Source organism: Spea bombifrons, chromosome 3, assembly GCF_027358695.1.
Source record: "Spea bombifrons isolate aSpeBom1 chromosome 3, aSpeBom1.2.pri, whole genome shotgun sequence".
In the NCBI taxonomy this organism is placed as follows: Eukaryota; Metazoa; Chordata; class Amphibia; order Anura; family Pelobatidae; genus Spea; species Spea bombifrons.
In genome coordinates, this window is record NC_071089.1 from 117,636,579 (window position 1) to 117,664,537 (window position 27,959).

The following is a 27,959-nucleotide window of genomic DNA, read 5'->3' on the forward strand; positions in this document are numbered from 1 at the left end:
ACCATCTTTTTGCCACGTTAGCAGTTTTTTTTTTAAAATTTGGGGCATTGTGGGTCATAATCAGAAGCATAATTCCTGTGCGTATAAAGGTAGACGACATACGGAAACTATTAAACTATTAAATAAATATTGATTTTTGACAACCAGGCTGCCGCCAAACAATGTCAAATATATGAATAATATTTCTATAATAAATCCCCTTCCACGCTACCATTTGTATCCGGTTTAAAGGATTCACAGTATTAAGACTGGAGATTGCTAGACTTAAAGGCCACCCCTGCCCAGTGGCCTAGTATGGCATGGACACTACCCACAGGCAATTTTCCCTTTTTTCAAATTACTTTTATTCTTTTAATCTCCTTTTTTTGTGGCAAGCTAAAGCCTAAAATCCTTTTTTATTCAAGAAAAAATTAAGCAGCTCTCTCTGGTATGAAGAAGAATTTCTTTACAGAAGTGGCCCCGGTAAATAATTTTCCTAAGGGAATTATTAGCACAAATAGTGGCCAACTTTCCCGGTGAACAAAAAAGAGAAGACATATAGAAACTATAAAGCCCATACATTAAGATCCATCTCCTGGTCTATATGTGCAGCAATAGTCTCTCTGGTAATATTTCCATGAGTATTTAGCGCCACCTAGTGGTAAATCGATACATGTCCGAAACACCCATTTGTCCCGTCTAGTTCATTTTTCATTAATTTTCCTTAAATTCCCTACGATAACTTTATGTACAAACTAAACTTTCTTGATTTCCTTTACACAGCGTTTTCCAGTACTACTTCCGCTGGAAGTCTGTTGCAGGTATGCACTACCCTTTCTGTTAAGTAGAATTTTCTCACATTGTCCATCGTTCTTCTGCCTTCTGGTTTTAAATACTGCCCCTTAGCTCTGACATTCATCTGCAAAAGAGCAAACATGTTTCTAACATACAGGAGGTGGACTGGAGCCGTAGTTTGCATTAAATATAAACAGAAATAAAATGCTAAAACACCTGAATATTCGCCTTTGTTTCTCACACGGATCCCCCATAACGTTATGAACAGCCGCCTAATATTGTGTCGCTCCCCCTCCGCTAGACCTCTGAAGCTGCTCTGAGACGTTTAAGTCCCGTTTAAGCGAGGTGCGGCCCCCATGGACACGGTCCGGTGCCGCGTGTTCTCCAGCGATGCACCCAGCCCTCCGCGTGATGTAACAGAAAACGAGATTCATCAGCCCTCCTTCCTCCATCGCTCCGCGGTCCGGCTCTTCTGCTCGCGTGCCGGTTGTAGGCGTTTCGGCAGCGGACGGGGTCAGCGTGGGCTCCCGGACTGCTCTGCGACCCCAAACGCTACAAACTGCGACGCTCTGCGGCCCCAAACGCTACAAACTGCGACGCTCTGCGGCCCAAACGCTACAGACTGTGACGCTCTGCAGCCCCAAACGCTACAAACTGCAATGCTCTGCGGCCCCAAACGCTACAAACTGCGACGCTCTGCGGCCCCAAACGCCACAAACTGCGCGCTCTGCGGACCCAAACGCTACAAACTGCGACGCTCTGCGGCCCCAAACGCCACAAACTGCGACGCTCTGCGGCCCCAAACGCCACAAACTGCGACGCTCTGCGGCCCCAAACGCTACAAACTGCGACGCTCTGCGGCCCCAAACGCTACAAACTGCGACGCTCTGCGGCCCCAAACGCTACAAACTGCGACGCTCTGCGGCCCCAAACGCTACAAACTGCGACGCTCTGCGGCCCCAAACGCTACAAACTGCGACGCTCTGTGGCCCCAAACGCTACAAACTGCGACGCTCTGCGTGTTCTGAGTCCCTTCTAACAGAACCGGCATTAACTCTTTCAGCAGTTTGCGCTCCAGTCCCTCATCTATTGGATTTGGCCTCACGGGCCGGCCTCCCCCCACATGCATCAACGAGCCTCAGCTGCGCATGACTGTGCCGCCGGTTCAACGCTTTTCCTTCCTTGGAGCCCTTTTGATAAATACCGACCGCTGCAGACTGGGACCCCCACAAGAGCCGCAGGTTGGAAGATGCTCTGACCCGGTGGTCTCCCCGTCACAGTTTGGCCCTCGTCAGAGCCGCTCAGATCCTTACGCTGCCCGTTATTCCTGCTCCTAACATCAGCTCTGAGGACGAAATGTTCACTCGCTGCGTAATAATATATCCCCCCCACTGACAGGAGCCATGATAACAATCAGAGTTATCCTTCACCTATATATATATAATGTTATGGCTGATTGGTGTGTATATATATATATATATATATATATATATATACACACATATATACACACATATATATATATACACATTAATATTATTATCTGATGCTTTGACCCTTTGATGGGTGTTTTTTTCATTCTGGTTCCAGTTATAACAGCAGCCCTGATAATACCAAGTAAAAAAAGAAATAAAATCATAATCACTGCAGTTTCTATATCTTTACTCTTTTTAGTGTGAGGGTGGAGCATTCTCCCAGCAGAAGTGGTAGAGGGTAATACAGTGAGGGTATTAAACATGCATGGGATAGACATACGGCTCCTGAATCTAAGACGAGACCAACGACTGATTAAGGTTTGAGTCTTTACAGCAGGAGAAACGGGTGACTAGACGGGGGCCGGATGGGGCCGATCGGCCGGCAGAGTCTTTTGGTTAAGCTATCTGCAGTACCGTTTGCGTTCAGCAGATGGCGCACCAAACAAGTGCATCTTGGCCCCAATGGGTGAAACACCAGAATTTTATTTCATGACAGCTAGATATTCGCTTTCCCATATTTTAAAATATGTTTTTAACGCTTCTTTTTTACTTTTATTTAATTTAATGTGAATTTAATGTGCAGAGGGCGACTGAAACTGATTTTTGTTTGGAAAAGCCAAATACTTCTGAACATCTGGCTTTATATCGCATTATAAAAGGATATTTAATAGCCAGCATTATTATTTATAGCATTTAATGTCATAAAAAAATAAAATATAGAAAAAAAATGTAATAACCGAACAGAATAATGTAGAATCTGTAGTAATTCTCTCTTCATTGGCTGGTTTATTGGTTGTGACAGTGTATATATTACCTTATTTTACAGTTAAATAATTGTTGGTTTAGATCTCCATGTAGCGGATTGTGTGCTAATTACAGGAGCTTCAATCTCCAAACTTCTACTTTTAGGTCTAAAATATGAAAATTGTAATTGTAACAGCCGTCACGGCAGAAATCTATGGACCTCGGCTGAAAATAAACTCTATTCGCATTTTGTATCAGCTGGAATGCAGTAAAACAATGTAACAATCCATCCATTTTAGGCAAAAAAATGAATATTCTTTGCATAAAATGAATTTTTTCAGAACACATATATAACCGTATATATTTATATATATATAATTATATTATATGAGCCACACCAGGAGGTCCCAAGTGCCTGAAGAAAAAAACAGAAAAGAGACCCCCTCAGCTGTCTCGTCCCTGCCTGCAGACAGGTTTAATGGCCTCTGGTGCTGTCTCTGTATCGGGATCCTAAATTCATCGGCTGACCTCAGGCTCGGGCTCTGGAATTCAGAGGACTTTGGTAACCAAAAACAAACCGGCCTCAGGTCGGCGGCTGCAGGACTGATGAGCCGGACGCTGGCCATTCACCCCGTCTCATGCAAACAGCACCGGGTCACAGACACTTAGCGTCCTACAACACCTCACCCCTTCCCGCTGGCCGGCAGATGCGTTACCGGCAGCGCCCATATTTAAACACAGAAACAGAATCTATTCACCGTTTATCCTGCTGTAAAGACTCAAACCTTAATCAGTCGTTGGTCTCATCTTAGATTCAGGAGCCGTATGCCTACCCCATGCATGTTTAATACCCGCACTGTATTACCCTCTACCACTTCTGCTGGGAGGCTGTTCTACTTATCTACTACTTCATCTCCGTAAAGTAAAACGTCTTTATTGAGTCTTTACAGCGGGAGAAATGGGTGACTAGACGGGGGGGGGGGGGGTGAAATAAAGTATGACGGGGCACACCTCTCAAGTGTCCTTGTTTAGCTTCGTCAGTCCTTCTTTGGTTATATTCAGTACAGTGGAACTGCACCTTTAATACAATAATAAGTATAAAGAAACATCTTCACCCATTTATTCCTTGCCCCGATCTACTCCCCCCCCCCGACTCCTTATCATACTGCCTGCGGGGAACTATCGAATAGAATTGCTCGGTCTCACGCAGCAGGACTCTCTGACTAAAGAAAGTCCCACTTTTTTCCCTTTAAAGTAGTCGGCGAGGAGCTGTGGTCAGGCGTGCAGTAATAATAAGTTTCCATGTCAGACAATCGGCGGATCCCTGGCCGGATCCGCCAGACTCCGAAGCTCCGTGGCAGGCGGATAAACCGGTTTCTGATGGAATGATCCGCTGACCCGAGGACGTTATTCATACAACGGATTATTCTCAAATGATCAGCTTATTTATGATCTTATTATTTTTGATCTTATTATTTATGATCTTATTATTTATGATATTATTATTTATGATCTTATTATTTGTGATATTATTACCGCTCGACACCCGTTGGGACAACGAGGTTAAAAAGAGGATTAAAGGGACAGTTTAATGTCATGCAAAGAGGGGATTTGATTGTATGCGTTAAAGTGTATATGTTCTATAGGGGACCCCTTTAATATTTTTTTTTGTAGCAGATCCATATGTGCCCCCCCTCTGACAGTTAAAGGGTTAATGGGATTCTGCTTGTCAGCAATGCGTCCTGGTACACGAGCAGTTAATGTCCCTTTTGAGTTTGCCCAGATCCAGCCATCGCGCCAGAGCTGGTTCACGTAACAGGTGGGGGTTATATCAAGAAATACCCCCCCCCAAAAAAATGGTAAATTGCTGCTATTTCCCAAAATTATTGGTTTTAGAGCGCGTGTGCCACACATGAGGACGCGTCTCGTGTAACAAAATAGAACGTTCGAGGATTCCTTCTTTATTTCGGACATTCCGGCCCATCCTTAGCACATGTTTTTCGATGAAGCTGAGATCACCGCGTGTTCTCATCCTACATACGTGTTTGATGGGACTGAATCCATGCGGTCCTCGTTCTATACTTGGCGTACATGTATGATTAAAGAAGTGTGCGTGTTCCATGTGCTGCATCAAAGATTTAAAATGAAGAAGAGAAGCACAGAGCGAGAGGCCATACGTGCCAAAGAAACAAAACAAATATAATCCAATCACAACAATCAGGAGTCTTAATTACCCCAGGGCCCCCAACTTCAACAGCTAGTCTGTGCCATTATTGCCCCCACACAACTGGTCTGTGCCTTCTTTGCCCCCTGCCCCCCCCTTTCAACATGCAACATATCTAAACACACTTACACAAATTACACACACTTACTCATACTTACTAACACAAACTCCATCTCATTCTACTTATGCATCCATGCTCACACTCAATTGCACATCCATGCTCACACACACACAAGTACATATACATATATACAAACACATATACATGTAGCCCGCCCCCGCTTACCTCCGGCCGCTCGTGCACACCGCGCGGACAGCCTCGGTTTCACTGCTGGGTCATGTGACCCCCGATACGCTCCTGTCTCCCCGTGCTATGTTCTAAAAAAGTTTAGAACGGGCCCAATCCGGGCTGGAAGGGCCTTTTTCTAAACTATTTTTAGCCGGTAGGAGAAGGCATGAAGAAGAGGTCGGGACCCCTGTAGTCACGCCAGTGTATACATTACATATGAAAGCGGCCCTGGTGTGTCAATCGTCCAAATCACCTCAAACAATGGAGAGTCACAAACGGTCTATTATTATTTGAGAAAAGAAAATACAATATCTCGGGGTGAATAGATGAGAGCTGGGGGCTCACCGCTCACCCCGTTACAGCCGGCACTCACATGATCATACTTGACTCTTCTGGATGGAAGTCTTATGAATCTATGGATTTAAAACGAAGTTGTCTTGAGATGAGAATTGCGAGATTTGGGATTCCGGCAGTGATGGAGCAGCTCTGGCACTTTAAGGCCGGCGGCCGCCCGATGACGTACGTGCGACCGGCGGCTGGATATACGCGGCCATGCGCTATGCTTTATGCTTAAGCGAATCTCATGCGTCGCACGTTCTCCGACCCCGTAGGGCTCTCTTAATATGTGTCAGATGCGGACCCTGAATTTATGTTTTCATAAACTACTTTAGGCTGCCGGGTACGAGTCCTTAAACTGAATGTCCATTTCAGCCACTGACTACAAGTCCCAGCATCCACACCTGCAGGAGAAAGTGCACTCATTTTGCATATTTTTAAAACCTTGCTATCTGCTTATTATTGGTGCATGACTCAAAACATTGATCGTTTTATATATATATATTAAGCAAAAGATCTCAAAAATGACTGCTAATATAAACATATTCATTAATATTTATAATATTAATAATATTATTTTACATACAGTAACCGCGTATATACATCTTATTATTACTATTTTATTTTCTGCTATTCACATTTTTTTTGATTTATTTTAACTATTTTATTTGTTTTATCTGTTTTGGAGACATTTTTGGCTAATTTTTATGTAATAAAACTGTTTCAGGGGTAGATTTATATTCTTGCAATCAGTTGAATTTTGTTTATTTCCGATGAACACCACGGCGCCACCAAACACCCTCTTATAGATTTAAATTCCCCAAATAATCCCGTACTCCACAGACAGAATCCATTCTTCCGTAACAATTACATCACAATTACATCACAATTACATCACCGGTCTCTGCGTTCCGTTCTGTTATTTCCTGGGAATTCTATTATTTATTATTATTATTATCATTATTATTATTATCTTTTATTTATATAGTGCCAACCAGGGGCGGGCTGGGCCGGGGCTCAGGGGGGCAATTGCCCCCCAGGCTGCCCTAAATCCGGGCCGGTGGGCCGGACGGACGACCGGCAGACGAGCATTCAATGCGGCTGCGGCCGCAAAGTTAAAAAGTAAGCGGCCGCGAGCAGGATTGAATGCGGCCGTCATGCGTACCTGGCGGGGGGGGGGGGGGCGGTCCGCCCCGGCTGCCGCTCATCTGAGGGGTGCCACCATGCCGGCACGCCTTCAGAAACGATGCGCGCAGCAACTGTGGCTGTGCGCCGGGACTTGATGTCAAATCCCGACGCACAACACTGAAGCCACGCCCACCGTCTTCCGCGCTCAGTGCACAGGACAGGAAGAAGAAGAAGAGGAGGGAAAGTGAGAGTGAAAGAAGAAAAGGTAGGAGAGAGTGGATTAGTAAGTGTGTGAGAGTGATGGGTGTAATGCTGAATGTAAGTGTGTGAGAGTGATGGGTGTAATGCTGAATGTAAGTGTGTGAGAGTGATGGGTGTTATGCTGAATGTAAGTGTGTGAGAGTGATGGGTGTTATGCCTAATGTAAGTGTGTGAGAGTGATGGGTGTTATGCTGAATGTAAGTGTGTGAGAGTGATGGGTGTTATGCTGAATGTAAGTGTGTGAGAGTGATGGGTGTTATGCTGAATGTTTGTGAATGAGGGTTTCAGATAGCATGGATGTGTAAGTGTTGGGGCATAGCTTGGCATAGGGAGTCCGTAATCACATTCCTTTCATGCCCAGATTCCAGCATGTAGTGGCTGCCTAGGCATGATAGGAGTGTGATTGCTGTTATAAATTATTTTTTGGTCCAACTTCGGTGTGTTAACACTTTTATTGGACAGAATAATTCAATGACAGTATTAATATATATATATATATATATATATATATAATTGCAAACAGCAATCACACTCCTATCATGCTAAGTCAGCCAGCACATGCTAGAACCTGGGCATGATAGGATTGTCATTGTTGTTATATGTATGTGTGTATATATATATATATATATATTTATGTTAATATTGTTGTTGATTTTTTGTCTAATTTTGGTGTTACTTTTAATAAAGTATTTTAAAGGTTTTTTTTGTTTGTTTTTTTTTCAGTTTTGGCCAAGTGAATGCTGAATTTTTAGTTTCAGTCCAGAATTTTCATTTCGGTGCATCCCTACTATATACTAAGCCAGTCACTAAAGTGGTAAGCCTACACCACATCAATGTTTGGCTTAGTATATAGTGATATATAGGGGTTGTCGGTGTCTGGCTCAATGTATAGGCACACATTGACGGTGGTGCTGCGTAATCCCTAAGTATATAATGATAACAGTTTTGCTGTACCCCTGTCAATGTTTGCCTAACCATAGAAACTATGCAGTTTTAAAGTGTGTGTGTGGGGGGGTGCCACATACAGGGTCTGCCACAGGTGCCAAATACTCTAGGTATGCCTCTGCATCATGCGGCTGTCAGACCCAACGGCCATGCCTCAGCTCCTCTTCCCACGTCTTAAAAGTGGTGGGATGAAGAGCTGAGGCATGCGGTGTTTGCACGCCGGCCACTTTAATTTCATTAGGCGCTGGTGGAGTGACTGCCGCACGACGGCCGCTTTCAATGTCGCTCGCAGCCGCTTTGATGATGCAATGGGCCAGTTGACTAGACTTGCCCCCCAGGCCTTAGGTTGCCAGCCCTCCCCTGGTGCCAACAATTTACGCAGCGCTTATTTCTTTATATTTTATAATGCTGGAATATTTTGATAAAATATTAAAAATGATCTGATTTCTGAAATTTTATTGTATCCATGCTTCGCCGGCCGGATTCTTTGCGTTCTTCCCGTCTATTATACTTCTCGTTGCTGATTGATTAGGGTGTCTGTGATCCGGTGAGAAGGTGGGATTTGGGGCTAATACGGGAGATTTTGGAACTCTTTCATCTGGTCTTGGCTTTATCCCATCTTCTTTAAAGTGAGCTCATAAATTGGCAGGAGGTCAATCCTTTCGAAAGGGAGAAAGAAGAAGTGCGGCGAGGCTAATAGCCTGGCGGGGCGTTAGACGCGTCCATCACTACGAAGCGGTTCGGAGGAAATTTAGGGTTGGGGGGGTAATGGAAGATTTTTCAAAAGCTGTGTTGTGAGCAAATAAAAATTTTAAAAATATAAATTAATAAAAATTCCAAATCTGTTTGGAATCAAGGTCACGCATTTGAGTTAAAAATGGGACAGGGTCACTTAAAAGGAAGAAAATACCGTATTTATCGGCGTATAACACGCACTTTTTTAACTAAAATTTGAAGCTGAAATCCTACCTGCGTGTTATACGCCGATAAATCCTAGAGCCAGTGGCGGAACTACCGGGGTCGCAACTGCGACCGGGCCCTGGAGTTCTGCCAGTCAGGGGGGGCCCAAGGGGTGCCGAGCGGTTGCTGAAGACGACCGCTCGGCAACTCTCGGGCCCCCCTGACTGACAGAAATCCAGGACTCCTCTGCTGGCGGCCGCCGCCTGCCTCAGCCGCAGCCTCTGCCGCCTGCCTCTGCCGCCTGCCGCCTGCCTCAGCGCTTCAACTCTTGTGTTGGAAGCGTGAGGCGTTTGTCTCGGGTGCCGGCGCTCAGCAGTGAAGCGCCGGCACCCGAGACAAACGCCTCACGCTTCCAACACAGGAGTTGAAGGTAAGTGACCGGGGTGGGGTTAGGGAGAGAGAGGGGAGATCCTGAGAAGGGGGGTTAGGGTGTGTGTGTCTGAGTGTGTGTGTGTCTTACTGTGTGTGTGTCTTACTGTGTGTGTGTGGTTTCCCAGATAGCAGTGATTTTTTGTTCAGTTTTTTTGTTCAAAAATGGGGGTGCGTGTTATACACCAGACCGCCTCGGATGTGAATAACGTCATTCTGGATCCGGTGTATAACTAGCCGTATAAATATGAATAGTAAAGTACGGATGTTTCGCTTTACGGAGAGGGTGGTAGGTAAGTGGAACAGCCTCCCAGCAGAAGTGGTAGAGGGTAATACAGTGGGGGGAGTTTAAACACGCACGGGATAGACAGACGGCTCCTGAATCTTTGTAGCAGGAAAAGCGGGCAGACTAGATGAGACAAATGGGTCTTATCTGCTACCAGGGCCGAGGGGGCCAATGTGAGGGCCAGTGACAGATCAGACGGGACCCCCTGCCTGCCTTGGTCCCATACCTGGGTACTGGTTTTACCCCCCCCATGGTGTCCCTGTAGTGCACCCCTCCTATTGGTGGGGGGCGAGTTAAGACGCGGTGGGAACAGAGCCATATATAACACGGGGCATTAACCTACTCTGATTGCCCCGTCAGAGGTGAGGTTCCGCTAGTGGTGATGGAGTCCTGTCCACCCGCCAATTGAAGTGATGTGCGCCACCTACTGGTGCCAAGTGCCAGGACATGGCGTCACAGCCAAGACACGCGTGGGCCACGAAGGGTGTATTCGGGAGTCCGGGAGAACACCAGGAATAACGAATAAGTTCATGATTTTTTAGTAAATATGGGTGGAAATTACATTTTTCACTTGATTGTTGCTCTGCTCAGAGTGATGGGAATTAAACGGCTTCAGCGGCAGAGGCACAGAAACGTAGATCAACACCTTTTTCGAGGGAGGAGGCTCTTGTGGGATGACCGCTTGTTTTGTTTTTTTAATTTTTTCGGAGTATTTTTTTCAGCGCTTGAGTTCAGTGACCCCGGCGATCCCCGCTCTGGGCTCCGTCTAGGGGTTATTTTAATAGCTTGGGAGGAATTCCTGCGATGTCAGTCAAACTGAACGAAATCGGTTGGTTTCCAGGTAGAGAATATTTACGGATTGTGTTTCAGAGCGGAGCCCCCCCCGGGGGCTTTCTACCTTTTTTAAATGACAAAAGACAACTTTTAAGCCCAGAAAAAAACAAATACTCAAAAAAAGATTAATCCGTGAGTGTAAGAGGACAGAAATCCGTCTCGCTTGGTCATACGTCGCTTACCTTTATTTTATTAAAAATGGTGAAAAAATATAAATTAAAAAAAATGTGCATAAGTTTCCATACAGTGGTGAGACTGGGCAAGAATGTCAACTGTGGCCCCTGGAAAATCATTGGCCCCCCGGGAAGTAGGGGGTACAAAGCTACCCGGTCCCTACCGACAGACTTGAGAAAAGTGAGAAAAGGCACTAATACCACATTTTTCCTAAAAAAAAAATTAGACTCTGGTGCTTCTTATCTTAAATGCAACCATGATGTTATAATCTGCCCTAAAGAGCTTACAATCTACGAGGAGGGGGAGGCGATCCCGAGTAACGCTTAAGTAAGACCAGAGTCATCAGCTCAGTTTCTCCGCCGACACCCGAAAAAACCGAATTGTTTAAAGCCAATCGAGCAAATCCTGCTTAGTTTTCAGTATATAAATAATTTAAAAAAAGCTTTTACCGCAAATATGCGGAGAAAGAATTCATAAATCTCGCTGCCAAATATTTTTTGCCCGCCTCCAACACCCAGCATTATTTTATCGGAGGAGTGTTTGCCGTAGGATTACGGATCTTCTGATCCGGGGTGTTCCCACCACGCGTACAACTCAAAACGATCGCATTTTAAGCCGGGTTGAAAGGTTTGATTGTTTGATATTTTTGGATAGATTTTTTTTTGGAAGATCTCACACGAAAACCGCATTATCACATAAATCGGGTGTTTTCCTCGTTGAGATAGCAAAAGCGGGATTAGACGTCCGTTCTTGGTGGGTCGAGTGCTCTGTGAAGTTCCAGAGGTGAGTCACAGGCCTGTGGGCCGCCATTGACTTGGTGTTGGGCCTTGGGGTGGAGTTGGCGCTATGTAGGAGGCCAGACAGAAGACGGTGTGAGAACTGTTTGCCAGGTCCATTCCTCTTGTTGACGTTTCTTGGCATGGAGGTCTTAGCCATGGCTGTCTTGAGGATGAGAAACCAAAATGTAGGCCTCCAGCTGACTGTCATTGAATTCAACTCCCATGGGGGGGGGGTATCAGATGGTGGCTTTGGAGCTCAGGTTTTTTTTTTCTTTTACTAACCAGAGATCATATAGTCGTTAAAGATGTCTAGCATAACAAAGGCAGCATTTACGCCCTGACTGGATCTATAATGTGCTCCCATTATGGGTTTTCTACATGCGTTTTGGTGAAAGTGCTATTGAAGGTCATTTGGCTGGTCGTGTTGGGTAAAATACATACTACGGCCCGGATGATATGAATGTAGATGCTCAATGGGGCGCTAGTTTACAACCAAGCACCAGACGAATCAATTGAGCTTCCCAGATGAGGACTCAATTTATGCATCTACTAGATATTAGGTCGCCTTATGTGGAGAGTTTTCCACCCTAAAGAGAAGGATTTTTAGCTTTTCGCTCCAATTCCAGAATTGATCTTTTTTTTTCCACGGGCCGCGTTATGTTATAATATGTAATATCACACGCTGGCATCACGCTCCTTAAATCTCAGAGACTAAAGACAGGAGAGCTCAACGGGGCCACCGTGTCTGGAGAATAAACGATTCCCTGTTCATAAAGAGACCGTTGTAGAACATATATAAGAATACTTTAACGTAAACGACGCACATGAGGTCTCGCTAGGGCTAGGGTTCATCCGACTAATAGATTGTAAGCTCTCAAGACCAGGGCCCCCTTCTCAGTCTGTACCATTATGTCTTACGACATATTCATGTTATTGTCAATCTTAATGTTATTGTAAATTTTTATTCCTCCCCTATTGAACAATAGAGAAGTGATCTAGAACCTTGTATTTATTGTATTTATAAGCCTAATTATTGTACGTTTGCCACTTTGCAGTGCGGAATCCACTGGATCTCTGTTTATTAAATCAAAAAGTTCTTCTGCATCGATACAAAGACTGCAGCTTTTGGGATGATGGGAGTTGTAGTGCAGCGACAGAAAAGGGGGTAGGAAGAATCCAGAAAAGAGCGAAGGTTCCGTACCGTAAGTTAGAGTTCCCGATGGATTTTCCGGCACGCTTATGAGCTAAGAACGTGATCGCAGGGTGTTTCCCGAGAAGCTTACGGGATAAGAACCTCTAATAAGAGTCAGCGGAGCCTTAAAGAGGTTAATTTATTTCTTATGGGAAACCAGCTAGTAAAAAAACCCAAAAAACTATGAACTATAAATAGAGACTTTGAAATTAACCCCTACTAGTCAGGAACGCCACAGTTTCAGGGTCAGTTTTAGGTGTAAGCGAAGGTTTTCATGGTGTTACTAAAAATGTATACAATTCCGTGACAATTTTACATGAAATCATAAATCTAAATTAAAAAGGGTTTATACTGGGATCTCATCTAACGTAAATAACCGGAGAGGCCAAAGTAAGCCGCGGGTATCGGACAGCGATGATGGGTTAATCATGCTCCACGTCAGAAGGGAAGAGTTAATGAGGAAATGTGATTAGTGTGGGAATTTGGACACGTAAGGTTTTTTATTAACGAGAAAATAAAAAGCGGATTTCTGTGCCGTGAACTGTAGCAAAGGGTTAATGGGTCCTACTGGAGATTAAACACTCGGATTTAAAGGGGGGGGGCGTAATCGCTGTGGCGTTAAAGAGCTCGCCGTATGGAAACGCAGGTCTGTGGCAGAATCAGCATTATCTGTCCTGAAGTTTTCTCCCTTCACATCCTTTAAAGGCTGCCTTAAGCAATCATAAACAAACAGCAACAATAGGGGAGAGATAACTTAACGGGGAGGAATAATCACACAGACCCGGGAGCAGGAACGTAAGAAGCTTGCCTCCATTGTATTCACATGGGGTGTGAATTAAGGGTTTTAATAGGCTGGACTGGGGCAGTTAGCCAAAGGGTTAAATGTTACAGATTTCCATTATTTTTCCCCTTTTGAAAAAAAATCCTTTTAAAAATAAAAAGTAATTTTAAAAAAAAATATTTAACAGCTTCTTATGATATCCTTACATTAAAAAAATGGCTCACAATACATTCTGATACATTAAATAAAAAGACAAATATTTTCTATTGATTTTATTAAAAAAATGTCAGCCTCTCTCTAAACTGAAATGCACTTCTACCGCCATCGTCCGGGTCAGATCTTTTTTTACACTCATTGTTAAAGTGCCAACGCATTTTACAAAATAGAGGCCGAGCTACTGTAAACAGACACATACAGTATTATACTACAAAACAGTGCAAAAAAATTAAATAAAAAAAAAAAAAAAGATTTAAAAAAAATGCGTCCTCTGCCTGGGGGGGAGACGACAACAAAAACACAGAGAAAACGACGTATGAATAATTGACCTTTTTTGTTCACGAAAATTGGTAAAAAATTCTCCTATAGGAGAGCCTAAAGAGACAGGAATGCTTAAAAATACAAGGCGGCTTTATGTAAACGAACCCATTTTATGGACGTCCCAATGTATGTTTAATTTTAAATTATGGATTTAAAAAAAAAAAAAAAAAAATTAAAAAAATTCTTATGTGTCAATACCTGCTTTCTCTAAAAATGCAGTAAAATGTAAAACCTAGAACCCCGTAACTTTTTTTTACATATATACATGGATCTAGATCCATTTTAAATATGTAATTTATTATAATACATTACTGCCGCCTTTAACCCTATGTGTGTCACAGGCAGGCACATCAACGCCTCCCTTACTCCTTTCTGGCAGGAAAATCGGTTATAATAATAATAATAAAAAAATTCAGTGTAACAAAAATCCAGTGTTTATTTATCAATTACGGCTAAAGTCCTTATATTGTATTATTTAATTAATTGTAATAATTAATTTTAAACCTGAGAGTCCGTAATCCATACAAAGGGACTCTGACTACAGGGATTACCAGCGGGTTTTGTCCTTGCTTTTGAGGTTACATTAAATTAATGTAAAGAATATCCCGTACAGAGACATCCGTGATCCTCCAGACAGGCTGGAATACTATGGGGGGGGTATCCCCAATAATGTAAATTTTGTCGCCAAAATTGAAAGAGCGCTTGTAAACTTGATACATAATTGACCAGGCGTTAGATGGGCTAAAGATAAATTAAATAAAAGGGGATTTTATCATAAAAAAAAACGTGTAACATAGTCCAGTGTTAAATCTATTAAGTGCCGGGTTTGCGTCCCTAAATGTTTAATGACTTGGATTCCCTGTGTGCAGCCATTTTGTCCCATATAGCCGACGCCCCCCTCTGTCACCACGCCAACGTCTTCTGACGACACCTCTTTCTGGATATTTGACTTGGCAGGCGTAGGGAATAGTAATGTTACACAACAGGGAGCCCAACTAGGCTGTGATAGGCATATGGAGCACGGATAGCCGTGGCCACAGAAGAAGGGTGAAGACCACAAGCTGGCCTCCTTCAGTGAGAATGACAGACGCCATTACTGGAGGAACGGACCAAAGGGATGCACGCTTTCTTATTGTATTGTAACGCTTCACAATGAGACTGGAATCTATTTACACTACAAAGCTTCATGGAAAACCGGACAACAACATGGTCCTACAGCAGTTTTTGAGGATGAGTTGACCGACCACTCGAATCGAGTTTACGGCCAACATTCCAAGGACGGCCTCAGAAGGTCAAACATCAGTGTGTGCGACGAGTTCTCTATGTACAAAATATTTACATTTGTTCACAAAATGACAGTACGAAGACACGAGTGGTGATGGTATACTGTATTCAATGTCCAGTCCCTATAGGCGATTCATCTGAAAACATCACACGGGGCTGTGCCCATAGGCGTTGAGAAATATTTTTACGCTAGGTCCATAGGACTACCATTTTGCTCCAAACCAAGTAGGATAATTCAAGTATCCAAATATAAATAAGAGTTCTATACAATTGCGTTTTTCCAATCATCTGCAAAAATAACACCCATTTTTGGGGGGGGGGGTTCTTCGCCTGGGATGGCAACTTAGTTTTATCATTTGCTGGACTTTTCCAAACTTAAACGCGCTCGGGCGGAATCAAAAAGGAGCAGCGTATAACACAAGCCGTTCCGGGAAGGCTTGTGGATGCCGGTCGTCAGTGCTATATATGTCTCCGGGGTCAAAGGTCCAGCGTGAACTCGGGACACCCAAAGTTCTCCAGCAGTTCTGATATTCGTCTAGTGCTTCTTCTTCTATAAAAGTTCCACGTGCGTTCCGTGCCCTCAGGCGCTTGCTCCGTCCTCTTCTATGACTCGGTTCATGCTGGTTCCGTGTGAAATATGACCCAAGGGATTGGTCAAGTCTCTCACGCTACCCTGGCGCGATTGCTCATTCAGTCTGTGGGTGCTGCTGTGTCTCGAGTGGTCGGTGAGACGGGACATGCTGCCGTGGGGCAGGCGTTCCTCGATTCCTCGGTAGCTGCATGGCGTGTACCTGAAGACAGAAAAAAATACAGTTCAGTTCCTTGGACTCCATGACCTCCGCTCAGATATTCCGTAAGACATCACTACCAAAGTACTAATATTATACAGATTTAGGCTGTGTAATATTGCCCATATTATACAGCCTAAATTTGTTGGACAGTAACATGTTGGAGGGCGTACCTGCCGTCCCGAGAGCGATGGAGACTGCCGTGGTAACTGCTCATTTTGCTGTGGACGCTGCCCGCTTTGCTCCTTTGGTCATCCACCATTGCCAGCTGAGTGGACGAGGCATGAGTGGAGGTTCCCTGAGTGGACGTTCCCCGTGATTTCCTGATAATGGGCGTATTTGGATCTCGGAGGAGCGACTGGGCGAAATCCGGTTCCTGAAGCACCTGTCTGCTTTCGTTTACGGCTCTAAAGAGACAGAAGGAGGTCAATGAACTTTGAGAACGAGGGAGATAAAACAATGCTCTTCAGCCTACTATTGTCCTACCACCGAAGGGATTAAACAAAGTACGGGAGAAGAGATGTTACAACAAGAGGCCATCATCTAACACTAGAAGGTCAGAGGCTTGGATGGAATGTAAAGCAGGTTTACTTTACTGAGATATTACCCCGTAACACTAAACATCAAAACAGGTCTATAACAAAAGTATGAGGACTTTGGAGTGGTGTCCTGGGTAGCGAGTGACCCAAAAGTATTTAATGTTTGGCCTCCTGAGGTTTTATACTGATCGCCCCGGGAGGAATCCCTTCAACGTCAACTGTTGGGTGGTGAAGGTGGCCAAATCAACACCAAACTCCTAAATTCCCCAAGGATACACGCGAGCGAGCAGCCTACACCACTCGCGTTCCTATAGAGTCAACGTAAATACTGTCCTGCGTAGACGATCATATCAGGTCAATGGGTTGGACACTCACTCTTTTTTCTTGCGACCGTGGAAGAAGCTGGCCCATTCGAAGCAGGTCTTCTTGCTTCCAACCCAGAAGACGGAAGGAATGCCGACCACCAAGGCCATGAGGTATTTCATGAGGAAGAGAATAAGGTCGGGGCGGCTGGTTTGGGTCACCTGCATACATAAAACACACAAGCAGACGGTTACGTTCCATCGCCAAGCAGAGTCATTTCGGAGGCGCGATCGATTCCGAATATTCCGGTCTTTGTCCCCAACGAGATACAAGAGCGTTTTAAAGAGGATTCTTCAACACAGAGGACGCGATGACAGACGGCGCCGACGACTAACAAGAAGAATGTTTTTGTTGGAGCGTAAATTCTATTGTAAGAATAAACTTAATCTTCTGGCAAAACAACTAGACGGTGCGGATCCTTCTGGAAGAAACCCAATTCATGATATGCTGAAGACTAATTTCAAGAAAAAAAAATAATAATCTTGTTGTAACAAGAAAAAAAAAAATAAAAGTTGCAGAATTCAATCATTTTTCTTTTTTTGTCAATAGTGGAATTATTATTATTTTTATTTTTTTGCAATGCACTGCCCGCTGGCATTAAAGAGATTAAAATATACGATGACGACCCCCCCCCCAATTGTCTAATACAGATACCCCCCAGCTTATGTCACAGGCTCCTTTGCTGATTAAAAAAACAGTTTCCTTCCCAACAAAAACTTTAAAACAAACAAAGCTACCTTAACCCTTTGAGTGCCACGCCCCCATTCCTTTCTGGCAGCCAACGTGTTAAATTTCCGCTCTCATTTAGAGGGTGACGGCCCTGCAGGAGGGGGGGGTAAGTTTATTTCCAAATCTCCGTCCCACCAGCTGCTTCGGTTCTTTGCTTGTGCACCTGGTGGGCTCAGGACTCGGCCCCCGGAGAACAAATGTTTCAGGGTATTCGGGAGACGGATTCCACCGGGAACAACTGGATATATATATATATATATATATATATATATATATATATATATATATATATATATATATATAGTGTGCATCCTTACAAAAGGCTGCCTGAGCCAATCAGCAACAAGCAGCGACTTAATGGGGAGGAATAATCATGCAGATCCTGAGAACAGGAGGTTGAGATGACTGCTCCCATGGGATACACATAATTTGGGTTAATATGTATTTTTTTATATTTAATACGTAAACAGGGTTATATGGGTTAATTTAGCGTATAGAACTGTAAAACGAGAGGTTCCGGCAATCATTTAGGAAATAAAAGTAGAATTTGGGCAAAGCGTCTTTTATTTCGGCATTATTGTCCTAATTCGGCCCCTAGGCTCGCGCGTTTCCTTGTGTACTTACGAGAACCGTTCTTAAATCCGTAAACAGTGTATTTGTTAATCGCAGGACTCCTGAAACCTTTACGCACTAATCCGGCAGACAATAAGAACACGCCGGCAGCCTCTGCCAGAAACCGCCTTCCCAACACAATGCGACGTGAAGCATGCGTGCGAAGAGCCGGCGTTAAGTCCTGGCAGCCCCGGCTCTCCTTTATACCCGATGCCGCCGCGTGACTATAGCGGGGAGCTAGCGGCCGATCTCGTAACGGAAGGCGCTGCCAGCTTTGTTTGGGGCCAAAAACCTGCCAGCCTTTCTTCTGTCTATCGCACCCTTAACACTCCCCGTGACTCTGATTAATAGATCAGTGGCGGCCGGATATGGCTCGCCCCGACACATGCGTCTTAAAGTGAAAATTATATATACGGTATATATAAAAAAAAAAAAAAAAAAAAAAAAAAAAAAAGGCATTTAGCCAATTTCTACTTATTTATATAAAAAAAGGTTCATTGGCTAAAACATTCAATAAAAGCAGGAAGGAGTCTTAATTTGGATGCTTATTTCCTGGAGCGCGTCTTTAAGCTGCCGCGGTGGGCGGAGTCATGGTACAGCCGCTGGCGGTATGAATACGCACCCGCCACATTGTGACGGTCCGACTCACGCCACAGCAGAGACTCGCTACAAGAAGTCAGCATTGAGGGCTAACAATTTAATGACCTACGATGTTAACCATACAAAAAAATAAAATAATAATACTAATAATAATAATAAAAGCATTCTAGTGTCTGTGAAGTTGCGAATTTGCTCGGAGAAAAAAAAAAAAAAAAAAAAAAAAAAACTTTAGTAATGCTTTAAAAACATCTCTATTATCCAACATTGGACCTTATTTTCTGGTAAAGGTGGGGTTTTTTTGGACACCGGACGTGTATGCTTACGTGTAAAGCCTAAAAACAGAGCCGTCTGTCCTGTGTATACAACAGACGTCTAAACTTTATGTCACCCCGAAAGTGAAACGCAGAGGCAACGATTTGGACAAATCTCCGAGCCTTAAAACAAGAAACAACAAGACGCGTATCAGAAGTGTATCAGAAGAGTATCAGAAGAGTATCGCGGCGTCAGAGCGATCAAACGTTCCAAATCAAACGTTACTCGGCCGCATCAAGGGTGCAGACGAGGCGCCATATCAGTAATTCATGGCAGGAATCCAAGTGATAGAGAGAAGGAAGGACTTTGAGGTGTCGTCAGTAACCTGGGAGTCTGAACATTGCGCTATTCCGAGCCTCGCTCTGCGTTATAAAGAGTCAACGCGGCCCTTTTTGGGGACGTAACAAAAGTATCGGAGAAAGCAGGCGGGGTGCTGGGTTGTATGGTCAGTGGTATGAATAGCAGGAAGAGGGAGGAGGTTCTGATGCTTTACAGATCTCACCTAGAGTATTGGGGACAGTTCTGGAGAATGGAAGGTACGGAAGCTTTATTTTATGGAGAGGCTGATAGATAAGTGGGACAGCCTCCCAGCAGAAGTGGTAGAGGGTAATACAGCGAGGGGAATAAACATGCATGGGATCGGCATATGGCTCCTGAATCTAAGACGAGACCAACGACTGATTAAGCTTTGAGTCTTTACAGCAGGAGAAACGGGCGACTAGACGGGGGGCCGGATGGGGCCGATCTGCTGGCCGGTTCAAGCTCCTAGCATAAACCACACATTGTGTTACAGTCGGCCGTATCTTTGTCAGGGAAAGCGAGGAGTTGAAAGTTTTTGAATCGTATCGGCCCAAAACCAAACACTTGAAGTAAGCTTTGTGATTAAACGAAATGTCAAGTCCGTCCGGGCGCTTTTTGTGCTTCGCTGACCCAGCTTGAGGGGAAAGAGAGGAAACAACCCGGCTGAAAAACAATCCCGCGTATCGCATTGCAAGAAGTGTCTTCGGGGGGGGGGGGGATAAAGCTCAGGCACGAAAAGAAAACAATGGCAAAAACGGGAAATACAGGTTTGGGGCTGACCTCCAGATTACACAATTCTGAAAGCGAGAGGCTGCTGTCCACAGAGGCCGCACGTTACAGCATCTCCTGCGGGAAACACGGCACGCAGTGGGCATTTAGTGGCAGCAGAAGAGCGTCTAACACTAGGGGGCGCACTTCGAATAATTTAGGATGTCTTTATAGCGTAGACCACAGATGGGGCCAAATCAGTACTGCCGGCCACCACCAGCAGGGGGTCACAAGGATACATCTAGGGCAGAATCGGAGGATATATCCCTCCGACGCATTGATCGGGATTAGCGTATCGGGGCTTTTAACGATTCTGCGCAGGCACAGAAGGCGGCACTACGGGGATCTATACTCTCCATTAATTAAATAAATCATAAACCTGACGCGGGGTCCAGATGTGCAGCCAACAGAAAGCTCTGTTTAATAATTAACGGGGAGGACACGGCTGGATTATTGTGAAGGAGCAGTCAAGGAATTTATATGCTTTGCAGCAAAAAATGTATCGTCTCATAGAAACACAGAACCTGCCGGCGGATCGGCCCCATTCGGCCCCCGTCTCTCCGGCTGTAAAGACTCAAACCTTAATCAGTCGTTGGTCTGGTCTTAGATTCAGGAGCCGTACGTCTATCCCATGCATGTTTAATACCCTCACTGTATTACCCTCTACCACTTCTGCTGGGAGGCTGTTCCGCTTATCTACCACCCTGTCAGTAAAATAGAACTTCCTTCCGTTCCATCTCATCCTCTGACCCTCAAGCGTTAGATTCTGGTCTCTTGTACTTTGTGAAATCCCTTTATTAATAGGACGTTCGCCTCTTCTCGATAATCAAAGGCGGGGAAGAAGACACCCGGATTTACGTTATGAGGAAACCCTGAACCAAGTCTGTTTACTTTAGAAAAGTGGCGTCTACGAGGAGACATCACGTATCTCCGGGGTACTTAAAGGTTAATAGAAGAACCTCTCAAGAGAAGTGGTTTCATCGCGCAGGCTTTAAAGCTCAAATCAGGCCAAGATGCTAGAGAACCGCTGCCTGCAGCAAGTGCAGGAAAGATATGGAATCCACAAGGAGGAACTTATGGAAACAGTACCAGGAATACAATGGCTTTTGGACAGTAAAAGGTTAATTGGTCAGTGAGATATGAGGGGGGGGGCAACAACAAAGAAGTATTCCAGGTAAAGGGAGCACGAGACCGTCAATGTGCTGATGCTTGAATGACATTACTTATTTAGATAAGGGAACAGGTAGTACACAGATAAATTAGCTGTGATTGTACTGGTATATCCCACCGGCTGCCACCAGGACTGGTTAGTGCTTGTTCACACGCTTCCAGTGCTTTGTCCTGTAGTGATAGGGGTTGGTGCGCGGCATAAGGTAGCCGGCGTTATTCCTAAATGGTCATCAAAGGGAAAAGGGACAGGGCTCAGGCTCACGGCAGAGGGATAGGGGCCGCAAGACTCCAGTCCTTGAGGGCCATAATTGTTGGAAATCCCACCTCGACAACAGCCATCTCAATTAAAAATACATGTTCCTGGGCAAGGATACGGAGAATACCTGGCCTGTTTGTGGCCCTCAAGGACTGAAGATGTGCAGGTCTGCGATAAAAGGAACAATTATGGGGAAAATAGAAAAATATAGAATGCTCATTACAACATGAGACCAGAATCTAACCCTAAGATGTAATTATTTACTTTACTGAGAGGGTGGTAGATAAGTGGAGCAGCCTCCCAGAAGAAGTGGTAGAGGGTAATACAGTGGGGGAACATGCATGGGATAGACATACGGCTCCTGAATCTAAGACGAGACCAACGACTGATTAAGGTTTGAGTCGTTACAGCAGTGAATGTGTTAAAGAGAGGAAGTAAAGCCGATTCGCCGTTCCCAGTGCAGGAGGTAGTGAGTGATCGGGATTACCGGCGGAGTCTGAACCTGACCAGACACAGCTCTGCAGGAACACGTTCGTAAAGCGAGTGTGAGCGGGAGGCTCGGGACCTCCGGAGAGGCATACGGACCCCCCGGCAGGGAGCTTCACTCAGCGGCGATCACTCGGTTCCAGTAATACCCCGGGTAACAGTTCACGATGGAAGATTTTAATACTTTTGTAACTAAATGCAGCGCTAAGATTGCCATTCCGGGTACCGCCTGATGGCCAAACTTTTCTTGGAAATAATTCTCTAATTGTGTAATAGTTTTTATAAATACGGTAATATTTTGCGCCGCGATCACTTAATTGTCATGCAACGCAAAAGATGGCATTGATAGGCTGTTACCATAGTAACCAGGAAAAGAAAAAAATGGAAAAGATGGAAAGAAAAGAACAAAGTGACATATTATAGGGAGAAAATAAGGTTTTGTGTAACCGGGGCAGAAGCACTAAGCCGTCTCCCGTCCTGGGACATTCTTAAAATCTACAAACGTAAAATTATACTTTCTGACAATATAAGAAAGACGACAACACGCCCCACGGGGAACAATTTACAACGTTACACACATACACGGAAAGCGACAGGATGGAGGAAAGCGATGGGGAGAAACGGGTGTAAGGGCAGGTGTGTGTAAGAGCAGTGTATGTGTGTGTGTGTAAGGGCCAGTGTATGTGTACTGTATATATGTGTGTGTGTGTGTGTGTGTGTGTGTGTGTGTGTGTGTGTGTGTAATGGCAATGTATGTATGTGTGTTTATGGGAAGGTGTGTGTAAAGGCAGTGTGTACGGACAGGCATGTGTTTATGGGCAGTGTATGTGTGTGTTTACGGGCAAGTGTGTATGTTTATGGGCAGGTGTGTGTAAAGGCAGTGTGTACGGACAGGCATGTGTTTATGGGCAGTGTATGTGTGTGTTTACGGGCAAGTGTGTATGTTTATGGGCAGGTGTGTGTAAGGGTAGTGTATGTGTATATGTGTGGTTATGGGCAGGTGTGTGTAAAGGTCCTGGGAGGGAGGCTAACATTAGCCTTTTTTTTTTTATTATTTATTAAAAAAAACCTGCTGCTGTTGACTACTCTTCCCAGGATACTCAGCCAGCATTATGGTGGACACCGGGCTGGCTAAGAATCATGGGAATTGTAGTTAACAGCTAACATCAGCAGATATGAGATGTTGAGATATAAATATAGATACATACACAGATGAATAGATAGATAAAATAAATCATATATATATATAATATCGGAATGAAATGCCAAAAAAGCTGTGGCAGTCCTTCAGAAAAACAAATTTTATGGGCCAGTTTTTAATAAATCCTGTAGATTGTAAGCTCGCAAGATCAGGGCCCTCTTCTCCTTTGCACCAGTTTGTTATTGCATGTGTTATGCGTTTATAAATTGTTCTTCTGACTGTAACAGCGCTGCGGAATCTGCCGGCGCTTTATAAATAAATATAATGTAATGTACCCCAGTCATGCATGCGCGTGTATACATCCATGACATGAGACCGCATTCACTGTGAGGATGGCGGTACACGCAGAGCGCTGCGAGCGAATAAATCTAATTACATCGAAAAGCAGCCCGGAAAAACAGGAAGTCATTAAATATAAGCGAACGACGTCAAAGCATATATTTGGATATTTCAACCCAATTACTCGTTATAATGAGGAGTTAAACGGCATACCCCCCCCATAAATACATACAGATCGATTGGCATATTTTACACCCGCCCGGCTCCCAGGGGGCTTCCGGGGGGGTAGAAATGATTCTGAATGTGTAATTAACCCCTCGATGAAAGCTCTCCCATCTGGCACGGATATTCCATGGAGAAGAGAATTACTGCATTCTGCAGCATCTTCGTAACACGAAGCATCGCAATCCACAGACATCGTGATCTCGACAAACGCTCATCATTCTTGGGAGTTTGGGTTCATAAAGCGGATCTCCCAACAATCTTCTTTTATTCCCGGTATCGATTAAAAATATTTTTTAAGAAATATTGCTGTTTTTTTTTTTTTTTACGCCACTTGTAGTTTTTGCCCCCCATAATATAATGTTTTCAGCCATTTGTATGAGTTATCGCTCTGTTATCTGAGCCCCAATTTACTAAACAAACCTCCCAACCCCTTATCATGCTGTCTGTGGGGAACAATAGAATGGCTCAGTCTTAATCACCCAGTCGGACTCTCTAAATAATGAAAGTCTATGGAGGAACAGACTTCATTAGCGTTGCCATAAAGCATCAAGCTGACGGGGAACACATTATCTTTAACTTGCAGCATACACAGATTGTGTGTCAAATGTGGTCCAGATTTCCAACCATCGAATCACCATGGAAACCTAAGGAATAATGGCTCTGGGGACATTGAAATGCATCAAGGGATTAAACTAAAGGGGCATGTTTAAAGTTAGAGTGGGGTAGAGTGAGGGGTAATGTTCTATTTCTAATTCTAGTTTACAAAAATGGTAGTAGATACTTGGAATAGACTTTCAGTGGAAGTAGCACTGGCAAAACATATATAGAATAATAAAAAAAATAAAATAAAAAGAGAAATAATGAATTTAATGGACTGTGGACGTGACTCAGGGGGTCCCATCGCAGAGCGAGCAAGCGGGTGACTCGGCCGGGTCTGATTGACGTCTAATCTTAACGGGGATTATCAAAGTTTCTAATTGATTTGTCAGGATTTTGCGTTCGGATTATCGGGTGTTTAACCGTAACAGGTTTTGACGTTTATGGTTACGGTCGTTTGGTGAATCATAGAAGGTTTTATTTCATTGTTCCTCTAAAAGGGGGAAAAAACAGTAAATGTCTGATTCTTAATCCCTTGAGAGTGCCGAGAACTCTAAATGTCTTCTGCCTCTGCAAAATAAGATCGGTTGACTGAGTATCCGTCGACATTGTTGGGCGAAATGCGTTTCTTTACATTTTTAGGCGTGCCGAAATGAGTTCTATGGGAGAAAACACAAAACTCAGAACTTTTCTCTCGCTGAAGCCCCTGGGCTCGGTTAGCTTCACGTCCCTGGCCATCTCACCTACTGCCGGTAATACCCGGGAACGCTCTAGGTTTGCCCCGGAGTCTCCTGATGAAGCTCTGCTTTCGAGAGTCTCCGGGTTAGTTTCTCCGCTGGCCACGCTCACCTAAATAATCCCGTCACGATGGACAAGAAAACCCTAATACCTCTGCCAGCGCTCAAGCTATAAATTACCCCTGGGGTAAGAGTGGAGGGGTATCTTTTAGCTGGCACAGAGCTATCTATTTCTGCAGGATAGAACACACTTTAAGCCTATATACTGTGTATATTTATATATATATATATATATATATATATAATATATATATATATATATATATATAGCTAGATATATAGAACATATAATAAATATAAAATCTTTACCCCACTCTTTAAACATTCACATGATTAGCAAAACTCTAAATAGACCTTATAAACCTAATAGAGGATGAAACAATATGATAAAATAACCATTTACATTAAATAATACTAGATATTCTAAATTGTTACACAAAAAAAACCTGTAAAAATGTATCAGTAGCACAAGATTAACATAAAAATCAGAATTATTGTTTTTGTAAAAAAAAAATAAAGGTTACTTTTGCAAATAAGCTGCGGTCACGGCCATAACAATGAAAGCGTGTCTCAGAGGTTGTTGGCGTGTCATCTGCAGAAATTCCATTCATTTGGCGTTTTTTTGCCCGTTATTCTGGGTTCAAAGCAGATTTCCGCCAATTCTTTGGCCAAGCTCTGGGTCTGAAGTGCCTTCAAACCAGAGCGCATTTCGGTGACTGGGCACGGAACACAATTATTCCTTTCAGGTCCCTCAACCCCTTCTGCGTGGGAACCCAGCCAGATCTATTAAACGCTTCTGTAGTATTTAATTACACGCCTAGATCCTTCGGAACTCAAAAACGTACATGAGATGGGGTCTCTACACATGCCACACAAGGCTGATATAAATATATATTAAAAATATATATATTTAGATATAAAATTAAATATATATTTATAAAATATTAAAAATATTAAATATATGAAAAATATATATTAAATATATATTTTATATAAAATATACGTACAAAATCACGAAGCCACCAGAGACAGGGAACCGATAAGAAATTGGAACACCAGAACAAAAACGCCTATTAACGAGAATCCTTTTGCTCAATATTATAGAACGTTCCGATTAAAAGTGTAAAAAGAAATCGCCATGAGATATAAGGAGAGGGTTACCTGATAGGGGCACGGAATGTGATACTCCCGGCATCGCTCCTGTATCCACGTCGTCTCCCATACGCCGCGGTAGGCCTGCTCGTAAAAATAGCAGCCAATCACCACCAGCAGGGGTACGAGGTAAAGGACGCTGAACACCCCGATGCGGATCATGAACTTCACGAGCTTGTCTTGGTTTTCCTTCTCCAAGGGGATTTCGATCCGCACGCGGTTCAGGGAGATGATTCCGGCCAGCAGCAGCGAGACGCCGACCACCACGTCCAAGCAGAGCGGCGCCAGGACGAAGTACCTCAAGGCGTTGACGTCGTAGAGGCCCACGAAGCACACCCCGCTTATGTTGTCCCCTTCGATCTTGTTCATGGCGAGGAGGATGATGGTTAGGGTTCCCGGGATTCCCCAAGCGCTGGCGTGAAACAGTAGGGCCTTCTTCTCAATGGCTTCGCTTCCCCACTTGGGAACAGCCGCGAGGAACCACGTGATGGTCAAGATGACCCACCAAACGCTGCCGGCCATGGTGAAGAAATACAGCACCATGAAGAGCATGGTGCAGGCCTTGTTGTGAGATCCTTGGGTCACGGTGGAGGCTTTGTACTGGCCCGGGCTGGAAGCGTTGCACGCCACGCGGTCTTCTAAGAGGAAGCCGATGAAGAAGATTAAGGATACCATCATGTAGCAGACGGCGTAAAAGATGATGGGTCTCTCGGGGTAGCGGAACCTGGTCACGTCGATGAGGAACGTAAGGAAGGTAAACAGGGTGGCGGAGAGGCAGACTATCGATATCACGCCGATGAAATATCGGGCGAAAGCCAGTTCTTCCCGCCGGAAGTACATATGCGGGCAGGGTGGGGAACAGTCACGGACCCCCAGGAAGGAGTAGCCTAATTCGGGGTCGACTTTCAGTTCTCTGGGGCACCAGAAGCCGTAATCCCTCTGTACCCCATGGGGGGTATCTTCCGTGGGTTCTTTAGACACGCTGATGTCAACCATTCGTGGGTATGGCTCATCACAATCAGGGAACCTGAGCGATAAGAAGAGATACGTCGTCATCATCATCATCCAACATCACAAACTTTCTTCTATATTATTAACCCATTAATGACAATGCATTGTGAGCCTGTACATGTACGGCTTCGTCGTGAAGGGGTTAACGGTAGAACCCCACCATAATGCAACACGATCTCTCCCACTTTATCTACCATGCCCTGAATTATCTTAGCTTTCTTTTCTTGGGATCTGCAGGATTATTCCTCCCCATTGAGTTCTCTCTCCCTTATTGTTAAGTTGCTGGTTGTTGCCGATTGGTTCAGGCAGTCTTTGTAAGGGGGGGGGGCCTGCTGATCAGACAATGCTAGCTCTGCCACAGGCTGCCTCTGATCTCATCTTCTATCGTGAACTTTTAAACTA

The 27,959-nt window shown here is 44.3% G+C and overlaps 1 protein-coding gene across 1 annotated transcript in view; it reads right to left on the reverse strand.

Annotated features, from left to right (window-relative positions):
* Positions 1 to 15,308: 15,308 nt before the first annotated feature.
* The window catches only part of FZD3 (frizzled class receptor 3), a 28,564-nt gene continuing 15,913 nt past the window's right edge, over positions 15,309 to 27,959 (reverse strand). Inside the window, exons 3-6 of the mRNA XM_053458615.1 lie at positions 26,556 to 27,573; positions 17,075 to 17,223; positions 16,334 to 16,567; positions 15,309 to 16,163 (exon numbers count right to left, since the gene is read on the reverse strand). Coding sequence (XP_053314590.1) covers positions 15,953 to 16,163; positions 16,334 to 16,567; positions 17,075 to 17,223; positions 26,556 to 27,573 — 1,612 coding nt within the window. The 3' untranslated portion in view covers positions 15,309 to 15,952. The remainder of the gene's footprint in view (positions 16,164 to 16,333; positions 16,568 to 17,074; positions 17,224 to 26,555; positions 27,574 to 27,959) is intronic.